This window comes from Benincasa hispida, chromosome 11, assembly GCF_009727055.1.
Source record: "Benincasa hispida cultivar B227 chromosome 11, ASM972705v1, whole genome shotgun sequence".
NCBI classification, from domain to species: domain Eukaryota; kingdom Viridiplantae; phylum Streptophyta; class Magnoliopsida; order Cucurbitales; family Cucurbitaceae; genus Benincasa; species Benincasa hispida.
This window is the reverse complement of record NC_052359.1, coordinates 52,404,984-52,418,444: the sequence shown is the minus strand read 5'-3', so window position 1 is coordinate 52,418,444 and position 13,461 is coordinate 52,404,984. Positions and strand designations below refer to the sequence as shown.

General features: G+C 30.6%; 1 protein-coding gene across 1 annotated transcript; it reads left to right on the top strand.

The window, feature by feature from the left end:
- Positions 1-243: 243 nt before the first annotated feature.
- Positions 244-3,108, top strand: LOC120090234 (probable 2-oxoglutarate-dependent dioxygenase ANS). Its single transcript, XM_039047791.1, has 3 exons — positions 244-785; positions 1,609-1,942; positions 2,654-3,108. Exons 1-3 carry the CDS (start codon positions 310-312, stop codon positions 2,900-2,902), a joined length of 1,059 nt encoding a protein of 352 aa, XP_038903719.1. The 5' UTR covers positions 244-309; the 3' UTR covers positions 2,903-3,108.
- Positions 3,109-13,461: the final 10,353 nt, after the last annotated feature.

Sequence of the window (13,461 nt, the reverse complement as noted above, 5' to 3'; positions counted from 1 at the left end):
AGTATGGAAATAGTATTTTTAACTCTTTTATTTTTATATTCTTTCCATGTTGTCAGTTGAGGCAGAGAGAGTTTTTCACGGCGCCGAAATTTGCTAATATCTACTAGAATATTTTCCTTTAGTTTATTATATTTTCATCACATGTAAATGTACATCAACTGTTATAATAATTTTTTTTTCTCCTCCTGATTTTAAAGCCACGTAATTCCCTCTAACTTCCCTATAAATATATGCAATAATGAAGAGCCTTAAAATCCACAAAAATTTATAACACAAAGTTAAATTATTTTAGATAGAAGAGATAAGAAAATGAGCAGTTGTCTGCAGAGTTGGCCGGAGCCGGTGGTGTGTGTGCAGTCGCTGGCGGAGAGTGGAATAAGAACAATTCCGATGAGGTATGTGAAGCCACCGTCGCAGAGGCCAGGTGGCGACGGCGTGCAGATGAGGAATATTCCGGTGGTGGATATGGAGAAACTGGAGAGTGGGGCGGCGGTGAGGGAGACGGCGGAAGCGTGTAGAGAATGGGGATTTTTCCAATTAATAAACCATGGGATTAGTGGTGAGATGATGGAATGTGTGAAGGACACGTGGAAGGAGTTTTTTGATCAGCCGTTGGATTTGAAGAAACAATATGCTAATTCTCCGGCGACTTACGAAGGATATGGAAGCCGTTTGGGGATTGAAAAAGGAGCGATTTTGGATTGGAGTGATTACTTTTTTTTGAATTTTATGCCTTTTTCTCTCAGAAATCCAGCTATATGGCCTGCTTTTCCTCCTTCTTCCAAGTATGTTATCATTTTTTTTAAAAAAATTTTATTTTTCTCTCTTTCCTGGTCTCGTGGCTAGACTGGAAAAGATAGTTGCAGCCTAGCTAACATTAAGTATAATATTTTCATAATTCTTGAGTTACACCCGTTTTCATGCAACCGACTACAATTAAGTGATAATTTTATTTAAGTATGTATTTTTTAATGCTCCATATCAAAAAGTCATCCAACTAACTCTAGTTCATAAACTTTTTTTTTTTTTTTCCTTTTTCATTGCTACCAGTTTACAAACCAACTAACTAATATGTAGGTAAGTATTATTCTATAATTCTGGAAAGCTGAGAAGGTAAATTTGGAGAGAAAATTTTGAAGGACATATTTAGATTTGGAGAGAAAATTTTATGCATAATAAAATTTTAAGGACATATTTCGATTGATTTTTAATGGCTATAAAAAAGTATTTTTAAGTTGAAAAAAAAAACTTTTGAATTATTTAGAAAGTTAATCCAAACATATCCAAAATTTTAAATGAGTTAAATCGGAGAAAGGGTATTTCCACATTCTTCCTGAGTTTAATTTTATTGAAGTTAGGGTTTAAAATAGACTTTTGTCTTGCATAGGATTTTATTTAAAGTATGTTTTGAAGTTCAATCTATTTAGATATGTTTTTTCCCATTTCAAGTCGTGGGTTGTTTTCGAAGTATCTTGATCTAGTTATATATATATACTTTTTATCTAAATTTATCGTAATCCATAAACTTTAAGCAATAGGTTTACGTTGCTAGATGATTTTGCGGTCTTAGGGTTTTATGCTAATGAATTGAAGGGTTATTATGGGCAGAAAATTGATAGAAGAATATGGGGATGAGGTGATGAAGCTATGTGGGAAATTAATGAAAGGATTATCATTGGGATTAGGGCTTGAAGAAGAGTATTTATTGAAGGCATTTGGAGAAGAAAAAGGAATAGGGAGTTGCATGAGGGCAAATATGTATCCAAAATGCCCACAGCCAGACTTGACTTTAGGGCTTTCACCTCACTCGGACCCTGGCGGTATAACCATTCTCTTGCCTGATCACAACGTCCCTGGCCTCCAAGTTCTCAAGGGACATGATTGGATCACTATTGACCCTATTCCTAATGCTTTGATCGTCAATGTCGGTGATCAAATTCAGGTTTGTTCTGTGTTAATGAGAAGATCTCACAATCTTTATAAAATATAAAATTAAACAAAGGATCTAACTTACGAATTGTGAAACCTTAAATAGCAACATCTTGAGAGGCACGTTGAGGATCTCACATTAAAAAAAAAAAAAAAAATAGAGAGATCTCACAATATTTATAAGATAAATGGATTTCTCCTCTCATTGCTAATTGTTTCTTTAGATGAAATCACATATTATCTAATATGTTTTACTACTTAAACAAGACCACTAGACTTAAAATTTTAAAAATCTTTTGAAATCATAATGAAACTTAATTAGGAAATGATATATATATTAAGCTACAAATAAACTTAACTAAAAGTTGATAACTTAAAAAAAAAAAAAAGATTAAATTACAAATTTGGTCGAATTTGGTCATTATTATTTGATAAAACCTCATAAATTTGTCTCTATACTTTGATAAAAACTATCAATAACTATTCATAAGGTTTCTATTGAATCATAAGCAGAAGGGGAAGATTTGAACTTTCTCTAAATCATAGATACCAAATTTTTAATTTAACGAAAAAGAATGAAGATATTATGTTATGATATATTTAATTTATATATATTGAGTCTAGATGTTAATAAGTTGTGATATATATTTAATGTGATTATATATATATTTCTATAATATCTTGATGAAAATGACTCATATATGATGTTGTTTTTGTTAATTAGGTGCTAAGCAATGGAATATATAAGAGTGTGAAGCATAGGGTGATTGTAAATTCAAACAAAGATAGAGTTTCATTGGCCTTCTTCTACAATCCCAAAAGTGATTTGATAATTGAACCTGCCAAGGAGCTTGTCACTGAAGAAACCCCTGCCCTTTTTCCACCTATGACCTTCGATGAATATAGACTTTACATTAGGAAGAAGGGTATTTGTGGAACTTCACAACACCAACAATCTCCTAAATCCACTTAATTACAATTAATACTGTTGCCCTGGCATTTTAAATTTTAATTAGTCAAGTTATTGTTAAACTTTTTTCCTTTTTTTTTTTTTTTTTTTGTGATGGGGTTCTAATTACCACTTTGCCATTGTCAATGGTAGAATCTATTCCTCCTTTGTCTTGATGTGAAAACCCTCGAATAACCAGTTTATAGGATTTTAAAAAAGATGTTAAATCACAAGTTTGGTAATTCACTTTTTGTTAATTATATCTATTTAAATTATGTGTTTAGTGTTAATCGGTGGAATTAACTACTTATCTATTAAACATAAAATTAAAGTATCATAATGAGTTTAATAAGCTTAACGCTAATTGATATGCACACTTCCACCTTAGATTTTATCCTTATCTTCATAATTGTTTTACTAAAAAAACACAAAATGAAATTAAAGTTTATAAGCTAAATAAAGATATAGTCCACTGTAACAATGTCAGCCATGTAGAGGTCTAGTTCTATAGTTCTATTTGAAGATGAGTTGATTTAAATAAAAGTAGACGAGTAGATGTTATTTGAAAAGAGTAATGACGTGTATATCTTATAAAGATTGCAAATCTCTTCATCTATTTAATGTAAGATCCTCAACATGCCTTTTTAAGATTATTTACCATAGGGTTCACTGTTCTTGGTTCATCTTCTCTTTCCCTTTTTTTTTTTTATCGAATGCTCGTTTGAGTTTCGTTAGCTCTGATACTATATAAGGGTACAATGAAAGTTTTAGTGTGGGTTATATATAAAAGAAGAAGCTCATGGTATACACATATAAATAAAGGACGATATTTCTATTCAAGTAAGACAATAAGTAGTCGTGCATGATGAGCATGAACAATATCATACTATTGTGAAACTCCCAGGAATGTTGTCTATATCTTTTAATACTTATGGTATATTTGGGAATGAGTTTAAAATGATCAAAATTATTTAAAAAATATTTCAATCATTCAAAATCAAATATATATTACGAAAATTAAAATTAGAAATGTAAAATTAAAAATGTGTTTCTGAATTATTTTAAATATGACAAATCAATTTGGAACATTTATTTATAATAGATGGCAAAATAATAATGCAAGCACATGCTAATTTTGGGGTTTTTATTTTATTTCGACTTTAAAGTACATTATTGCCGGTATTGATTTTAGGTAACAAAGAAAAAAAAAATGAATTTTCAAAACATTTCCAAAGTTTACCATTTGCGTGATCAAATGGAACAGCCAAAATGAAAGTCTCAACACTTTTTGATATCTTTGGCTTTGTCTTGTGGTTTCTTAACCACTTTTTCCAACAATTAAAGTAGTGTGTTCTTTCTCACTTTTCTTACAAATAACTTTTTTGTAGCATTAAAAATGTCTACACTTTATAATGGAAAGCTAAGCCCATTCAATTCAAACCTTAACCCCAATTGACCTACATGATCAATCAATGCATTTAAAACGTGACCAAATTTGACTCTCTTTTTTTTTTTTAATAAAAAAATTGAATATGAGATAAGACATTACGTCATTACCTACATATATTATACAAAAGAAAAATATTTAGATCAACATTTCAGGTTACCCATCTTTATACATCGAATCCAACTCTTAGAATTGAAAATCGACTTCTGACCATTACCCTCTGATCCAACCTGCCGACATCGATTCAGATAGTTTGGGGTGGTTAGATAAGTTTTTGGTCTTCCTTTCCACACCCTTAATGCATTCCATTAAATTATCATGTTAGAGTTTGACATGTGACAAATTCTTCTTACATTTATTTTTAGATATTTTTATTCTTTTATGTTTCTGTGTGTGATGAGAGTGAGATGCATAGAGATAGGTGCATCTTGGGATGCACCCATGTATTACTCTTATATGAATATAAACAAACAATTAGTTCAAATCATGGTATTAAATTTTTATCGACATGTTGACATTTTTATCAATATTTTCACATTTCTATAGATTTGATATCGACATCAAGAGTATAATATTTCTATTATATATATTGTTAAGAAGGTCATGAAAGATAAAAGTAAGTAATAGAATGTAATATAATATAATATAAATAATAAATATGTTAACTTGTCTAATCCTACAACATTTTGGTGTCAAGAAAATTTATAATACATATTACATTCTAGGTAGGCATGACTACCATGGATTGACATGTCATGCCTATCTAAAATTATTTATTTAATTTGTGACTTTTATTGACCACTAGACAAATTGATGATGAAATCTGTAATAGAAGTTTGATGCAATAATACTTTTAGTCATTGAATTATGATTTAAGTTATTTTTTAAAGAGAAAAATATGCCTAAGTTAGCAACATCACACTCTTATATTTGTAGACATTATACTTTCATCTTAGATAATATATGCTGTGTCATATTGTTTCATTCATTTTTGTTATTATTATTATTATTATTTTTAAGAAAGATTTCACAATCTTATATATAAGAAAAACACTTTAATATTTTACTAGGATATATATTGTATAATCTCTAAATTTAAATACTCTCATATTTATTTTACTTCTCACGGAATAAAAGTCATTTTGTGATCCATTGCTAACTCTATGGTTCAAAATGACTTTGTTCAACCCATCATCACATTCACATTCGTATATTATGGAGAGAGAAGAAAAGGAAAATTAAAAACAACAAAAAACAAAACTCATTTGGGCATCGATCTTCGTTAATAAATAGAAGGGAGACATTATAATATTATTTCTAAAATTTTCATTAAAATTAATTTATGCTAAATTATATGAAATATCCGTAAACTTGGTATTTTGTATCAAAAATATCTTTGAACTTTCAAAGTTTGAAAAATATCCTTAAACTTCCAAAATGCATTAAAAAAATACTCTTACAGTTAGATACGGACGAAAACCGTTAATATTTTGTGTCAAAAATACCATTAAACTTAAAAAAAACTTCAAACAATTTGGTCACCAATATTATCGGTAGGAGAATTTTTTTTTAAAAAAAAATTCTAAAGTTATTTTTGTAACGAGATATTAATGATTTCTGTTAGTATACTAATGATGAAGGTATTTTTTTGAACTTTTTGTAAGTTAATGGTATTATTGAAACTTTTAAATGTTGAGGAGTATTTTTGAAATGAAATTTTAACAATTTCCATTCAAAACTAACGACAATGGTTTTTTTTCTTTTCTTTTTTTTCTTTAACTCTTTTTAAAACTTTAAGGGTACTTTTGAAATTTTAGGGGTATTTTTGACACGAAGTACAAAGTTCTTATTTAGCCTTAAGTTAAGTTTATTACCCCAAGCTTGATAACAATTTGATTTTAAATATTTGTGTTTGTTTTCTTACCATTTCTTTACGTTTTCATCTTTCTCTAATTAGATAAATTTGAATTCTTAGCTAAATTCCAAAATCAAAATTAATTCTTTTAAAACTACTTTTTATAGATTTCTAAAAGTTGGTTTAGTTGTTAAAACTCCTAAAAGGTTTAAAACATATTGTCCATAAAAATTTGGACGACTCAATTTTATATTTTATGTCAATAGATATTTGAAAAACTTATATAAACAAAAAAAATTGAGAATATCTACTTTGTTTTACAGTATAAAAGAAAAGTTAGTTCATCCCTCACATTAATATCAAATTTATGAATATAGAAATATTGAGATGTGGATAAAAATTTAATAGTTTATAAATTAAGTTTTTAAAAATTAAATCCCAACTTTTTTTTCCATTTTAGTCGGTTGGAAGGTTTGGGTGACTCCACATAGGATGTCAGTCAAAACGCACGTTTTCAACGTAAAATGGGGTACCAATATTTTAAGCCACAAAATCCATCTCAACCCAAATTGACATCCTCTATTTCAATTACCGTCCTTTTTTTTTTTTTTTTTTTTTTTTTTTTTTTTCATTTTAAACAACATTCCAAAATATATATATATATATGACCATTAATAATCAAGAAAAAAAAATGAAATTATATCCAAAAATACCATTAAAATATTGAATCAATAGTTGTAACAATTCCAGTTCTAAACTTGTATAGTGAATTAATTTATACTCTCTTTCAAATTTCGTTAAAAAACAATGTATGGGACTTATAATTTTAATAATTAAATTCTTAAATTGACATAAATGAATTAATATTTTAGACCATTTATTAATATTACCTTTGAAATCATTCAACATCCATTCTAACATGTGTATAGATTTTCTCAAACGTCAAATTAACGGGATGGACAATTAATTATGGTGCATGGAAAAATTTTCAAGGTAATAGTCTAAATTGATTTGCTTACGGAAGTTTATAGGTTTAATTGATAAAAGTACAAGTCTCACACGATGTTTATCCAAAGAACGTAATGAAAGATATAAATTTATACACTTACAAAAGTTTCAATTTTAAATTGATACAATTACTAATTTAGGGTTTTAATTGTTAAACCTCCAAAGTTTAGGAGTGGAAATATATATTTTATAAACATATTATACTTTAAGATTATATCTTTCATTTAAAATGAATATAATTCTGTAATAATTGATATGTATTACTATAAAATGAGCATAATTCAACTGACATAGTGCTTGTATCATCAATTTCGATGGTAGATGTCTGTTTCTTCTATTCCACATATTATTAAAAAAAAAAAAAATTGATATATACTTCTTTCTTTGGAGTCGGAAGTTGTTATCCTATCCCTAGCTATTGTGAATTTGTATAAATATGAAATATATATATATATATATATATTATATATATATTAATATTATATATATATATAATATATATCCAAGTCTACAAATGCATTGATTTTTTTTAAAAAAAGTGTATATATACTAACATCTTAGAATGGCGTGACGTGTTTAAGTTCACCGAAATGATATATGAACGTATTTATTGCAAATATAATTAAGAAAAGGTTGTGTGCCTTTTAGACCAACATGTTAAAATACCACATTCATGCATTATTTCATTTAAATACTATTAAATATGGCCTAAGAATTTCTTTAAAAGAAAAATATGGTCTCAGCTGCAATTTGATTGTTTAATGGACTTTAAATGTAACAAAAAAATGTATATATACTGAATTAGGTATTAGTTTATTATTAATTGAATGCATTGTATTTCTTGGGTGAATTCATTTTTATTATTGTTTAATGTATGGAATTTTAATAGTATACATCGATAATGAAATTTGATACGAACTACTTTTCTTAATGTATAAGAAATTTATGCATGAAAAATTCAAATTTTGACCTATATAGAAAAAACTCCTAATGCTTTATCTATTAAACTAGTTCAATTAACCTAAAGTTAATAATTTTTTTTAATTTCACTAAAACTTAAAAGAAATTAAAAAATAATGTTGTTTGGATGGAAATTTAAAAAAAAAACGATTACGATATTAAAGTTTTGAGACTAAAATAGAATATACACGAAAATATTTAGGGATCCGATCTAAAATAGGTAATGTTTTAAGCACCAAATAATAATTTAGGGTTAAAAAAAATAATGCAAAGGACCCACATGGGCAGCTTGAATATATGACCATTTTGGAAATAAAGAAAGTAGGCAAAATGAGACTAAATGATCACAAACATGGATGTTTGGTTACTTTTATTCCAATATTGCTTTTCCTTTGAAAGTTCCTCATGTAATCTTTCCTATGCTTTGCAAATTGTGGTAGGGAAGCCAAAGGCAAACACCAACTCAACTTTCTGTTATCATCATTTTAAACATGCCATTTTCTTTATTTTATCAAATTAATATTAACCATTTGAGGAAAATAATAATAATAATAATAATATTGGTCAAAACATGATTAACAACTGGCCTAGGGTTTAATCTTTCTCATACATTACATTATGTTTCTTAAACAATGCATTATAAAACTAACCTTTAATACCATGTGACACATTTCCACTTATAATATAAAACTTTGGAGATATATATATTTTACATAGCAATGAAAAGGGAAAAAATAGGTTTTGAGAAACCAGCAGATATTTTATAAGTGAAAATGTGTCACATGTTAGTAAGGCTTAGTATTATAATACATTATTTTAACTATGATGACTCTTTGTATATTTTTGGTTTGGATGGAGAGAGATATATGGATAGAAATAAAAATAAAGAGAATTAAAATGTTGGAAAGAGACATAACTTAGAGAAGAACAAAGCAAAGTTGGTGAGAAAGAGATATTAGAAAAAGAACCAAATGATTTCAGCCAAAGAGATAAAAGTCGATGAAAGCGAAGAGTAATGGAGATCATGTTAGAAAATTGGAAGACTAATGCAAAAGAGGGCATAGGGGAAATGATATTTCAAAAATCAACAATCATTTTGGGAAAAAAAAATTGGATTCAAACATACCTAACTCAATTTAAGAAATTGTTTACATAATAATTGGCTGTGTGATAGCAAAATTGGAATGAAAAGTACAACGTCTAGTCACCAAAAAAATAGATTTGTACTTTATATTCATTTTCATTACAACAATTCTATTGTTTTTTTTTTCTTTTTTTGATTGAATTGGTAAGTGTAACCACATCTCAATTTTGGTACATCCTATGAACCTAATGGTAAGCGATTCACTCACAATTATGAGTCTTAAACCAATCGGGTTAATTATAAGAATAGACCAAGCCTATATTTTCATAAATGTCAAAAATCTTAAAAGATAGAGTAATTGTGTTGTATGGCCGAAATAGAATATGCATTTAGGAAAATAGCCATTTTTTCTTTTCATGATTTATGGGAAAAAATCGTTGGTGTGGCCCCAACTCTTTCTTGATTTTCCAAATATGCCCTTAGAGATCTCATGGCTTCTCCCCCCAATAATTGTTTATTTTCTGCATTTTTTAAACTAATTACCTAGCAAGTTTTTTGTGGATATAGTTTCTATTGTTTAGTTACAATTTATAATTTAATAAGGAATAAAGGGTTAGTTTACCTGTCATCGATTCTCCCTTCTACTTACCTACAATCGTTGGGAAAACACAGCATTTCCTCCCTCCTGCCATTTGGTCTGCCGTCGACCTACTTGCAATCATCGGGACAACACAGCAGCAGAAAAAGGTATTTCCTCCCTTTTGCCATTTGGTTTGTTTTCCTTTTTGTCGTGGAGTATTTTGAATTTAGTGTTGTTTCCCCTCTACTGGTTTATTTTCTGAGTTTCTTCTTATTGTGAGTCTGCTCAATGGCTTGCTGCTATGGGGATGAGATGGAATCTCTTGACAAAAATCAGACTTAGGAATTAGTTAAACGACCTAAGAAGAAAAAAAATGCCACTTGTAAATGGGTCTTCAAGAAAAATGAGGGAATATCACCTTCAAAGGGCATTAAATATAAAGCTCGAGTTGTTGCTAGAGGGTTCACACAGAGGAAAGGAGTTGATTATAATGAGATCTTCTCACAAGTAGTCAGACATACTTCTCTTAGGGTGTTACTAGCTATAGTAGCACATCAGAATTTGGAACTTGAGCAACTAGATGTGAAGACAACTTTCTTACATGGAGAATTGGAGGAAGAGATTTATATGACCCAGCCAAATGGGTTCCAGTGTCCAGATAATAAAGATTATGTTTGCAAGTTGAAGAAATTTTTGTATGGGTTAAAGCAGTCTCCAAGGCAGTGGTACAAACAATTTGACAGCTATTTGGTTGGACTTGGCTATAATAAGAGTCCGTATGATTGTTGTGTATATCACAACAAAGCTGATGATGGTTATGAAGGATATCTTACCGAAGAGTTCTATGAGCGCGTTCAGATCGCTCCAATTTCACAGTGACCGAAATACATCAAATACGTTCAAATGCACAGTTATGCAAACAAACAGTAATTATCGGCATGCTTTGAACAAGAAATTACAAGGGAGAGAGTTGCCATACCAGTTGAAGACGTCTTCAAACTTGAAACTCAACGCAGCGGAAACCTCTACCCGATCAACCAACGCCCACCATATGCGTCGACTGCAGCAGCATGAACAACCGCAAACTCAAGAATGCAACGGGGATGACACCACCAGAAAAGAGCTCAAGATATTCTCGAAGTGAGAACTCAAAGCATGGTCTTTGGTGAATTTGGTAGAGGAAGAAGGATGAACAGACCGTGTAGGCGATAAGAAACTGGGAGGGAAAAAGACGCTATCGTATAGCAAGATGCTTATCGTTTAGGAGAAAGTACATGATCGTGTAGATTTTACTGAACGATTGTTTAGGAAAAGGCATACGATCATTTAGCAAACTCCGTACACTATATGATCGTTTAGGGAAGCTATCCGATCGTGTTGAAACTAGCGTGCGATAGTTTAGGCGCGAGGTGGACGATCGTTTAGGCGCAGAGTAACTATCGTATAGGCTCTCGATTTTAAGCGATCGATTACGATTTTAGACCAACGTGCTCCTGCGAATTTTTTTTGGACGATTTGATGAACGATTCAAAATGAAACCAATTTCATTTTTATTCATCGGTTATAAAGCAGTTCTCACGAATGCACGCCCGAGTGCTATTTTGGGTTAATTATCATATAATTAACTAATTAAAATATTAATAAATATAATCATATTATATTTTTAACCTATAGTTTGATATCACATATCTACTATAGTAATTTATCCTCTACTTGATATAAATCATATTTATATCTAATTTCCTCCAAAATAATGTATCTCATACATTTAGCCAATTATATCATATATAATTAACTAGTCCAATTATATCATATATAATCGAACTTTCTCTTGTCAATTTGAACATTTCAAATTAACCCAAATACTAATTCTCGACTTTATTCAAGCTACCCAGGGGACCTAATGGACCTGTGGCTCGAAGCTCCAATGGTCCGTGAATAGCTGNAATCCTGAGTGAGTTGGGAACTCTTACCTTTGAGGGTGGTCCTTTGATTTGCATGGGTGCGATGAAGGAACTCTTAAACAAGAGTATCCATGAGCGTGATCAGATTTTTCCTATTTCATTTCGATCGAATTACCACACATACATTCTAACAAATATTTATGCACTAATTATAGGCATACTTTGACAAATAAAATACAATATATTGAGTAAACGTATCAGTTGAAGACTATCTTCACTTAAACACAATCCAGCAGAACCAACTCTTCTACGGTCAAAATCGCCCAGCAACCAATCGCCTACCAACATGATCGTCTACACGAACGGTAGTGCACGAACAAACACGACCGAGGACGACACCACCACTTGAAGCCCTTGATATTCTCGGAGTGAGAATCCAAAGAGTGGACTTTGATAGAATTGGTAGAGGGAGGAGGAAAGGACGATCGTATAGAACGACAAACAAGTGATAGATAGTAGGTGACTATCGTATAGTTGGGTGCTTGTCGCTTAGAGAAAGGTACATGATCATGTAGGTTTTACTAAGTGATCGTCTAGCAATTAGTATGCGATCGTTTAGAAAAGCTCGGTGCGTTAAGCGATCGTTTAGAGAAGGTGAGCAATTGTTTAGAGAACGCGTGCGATCGTTTAGGCGATAGGCGCTATCGTATAGGCTCTAAACGAAGCGACCGTGAATATTAGACATTGTGAGCGATTTTTTTGAACTCTTTACAAAATGAAAACAATTCTCATTTTATTCTACAGTTACAATAACCGAAATTGATCTTCCCACTATCACACGATTCAGGAGAAATTTCTGGTCAATTATCACATAACCAACCAATTAATTAATAAATGAATATAATCATATTATATTATTAACCTATAATTTGATATCATATATCTACTATAGTAATTTCTCCTCTACTTGATATAAATCATATTTATATCTGATTTCTTACAAAATAATGTATCTCATATATTTAGTCAATTATATCATATATAATTAACAAGATCAATTTTATCATATATAATCGAATTTCCTCTTGTCAATCTGAAAATTTCAAATTGACCTAAAAAATGATTCTCGACTTTATCCAAGCTACCGAGGGGACCTTATGGACCTGTGGTTCGAAGCTCCAACGGTACGTGAATAGCTGACTAAACTCTTTAGTCACGAGATCCACCATCCGTTAACTGCCAGACATTCTACTAAAGACCAACAACTGAACTCTCCTTACCACAGATAAATTTCTGTGTCCATCAGATATAACCAATCATGAGTACGATGACCCTTCTTAGATGCTCGTAAGTACACCTGGGCCAATTTACCGCTTTGCCCCTGTAGTTTCATTTCACTCTTTAAGTACCTTTGATTCCATTAATGAACAATACAACATAGTCCAACTATGTGTAAACACCTCTCTGACCAAGAGAAAGTGTGTGACGCCACATCGTTCAAGCCCTGGAATTAGCCCTTGAGGGAGCTATCTATCTACTTGTCCCTGCTTTGGGGAAGGAGTGAATTCCATCTTGTGTAGCTGAATTCCCAGCTCCTAAATCAGACGAATCCCCAAAATGGTAAGTTTGAATCGACGACATGGCCACTCGAACCCATATAAATCAAAGGACTGCCCTCAATGGCAGGAGTTCCCAACTCACTCAGAATTGAGGTCATGTTACCTATGGTCATCCTAGTGAAGTGA

Excerpts from the sequence above, each read along its gene's own strand:
- LOC120090234 (XM_039047791.1), top strand. The coding sequence starts at position 310 with ATGAGCAGTTGTCTGCAGAGTTGGCCGGAGCCGGTGGTGTGTGTGCAG. Across the intron at positions 786-1,608 it reads GCTTTTCCTCCTTCTTCCAA|AAAATTGATAGAAGAATATG; the intron begins GTATGTTATCAT and ends TATTATGGGCAG. Across the intron at positions 1,943-2,653 it reads ATGTCGGTGATCAAATTCAG|GTGCTAAGCAATGGAATATA; the intron begins GTTTGTTCTGTG and ends TTTGTTAATTAG.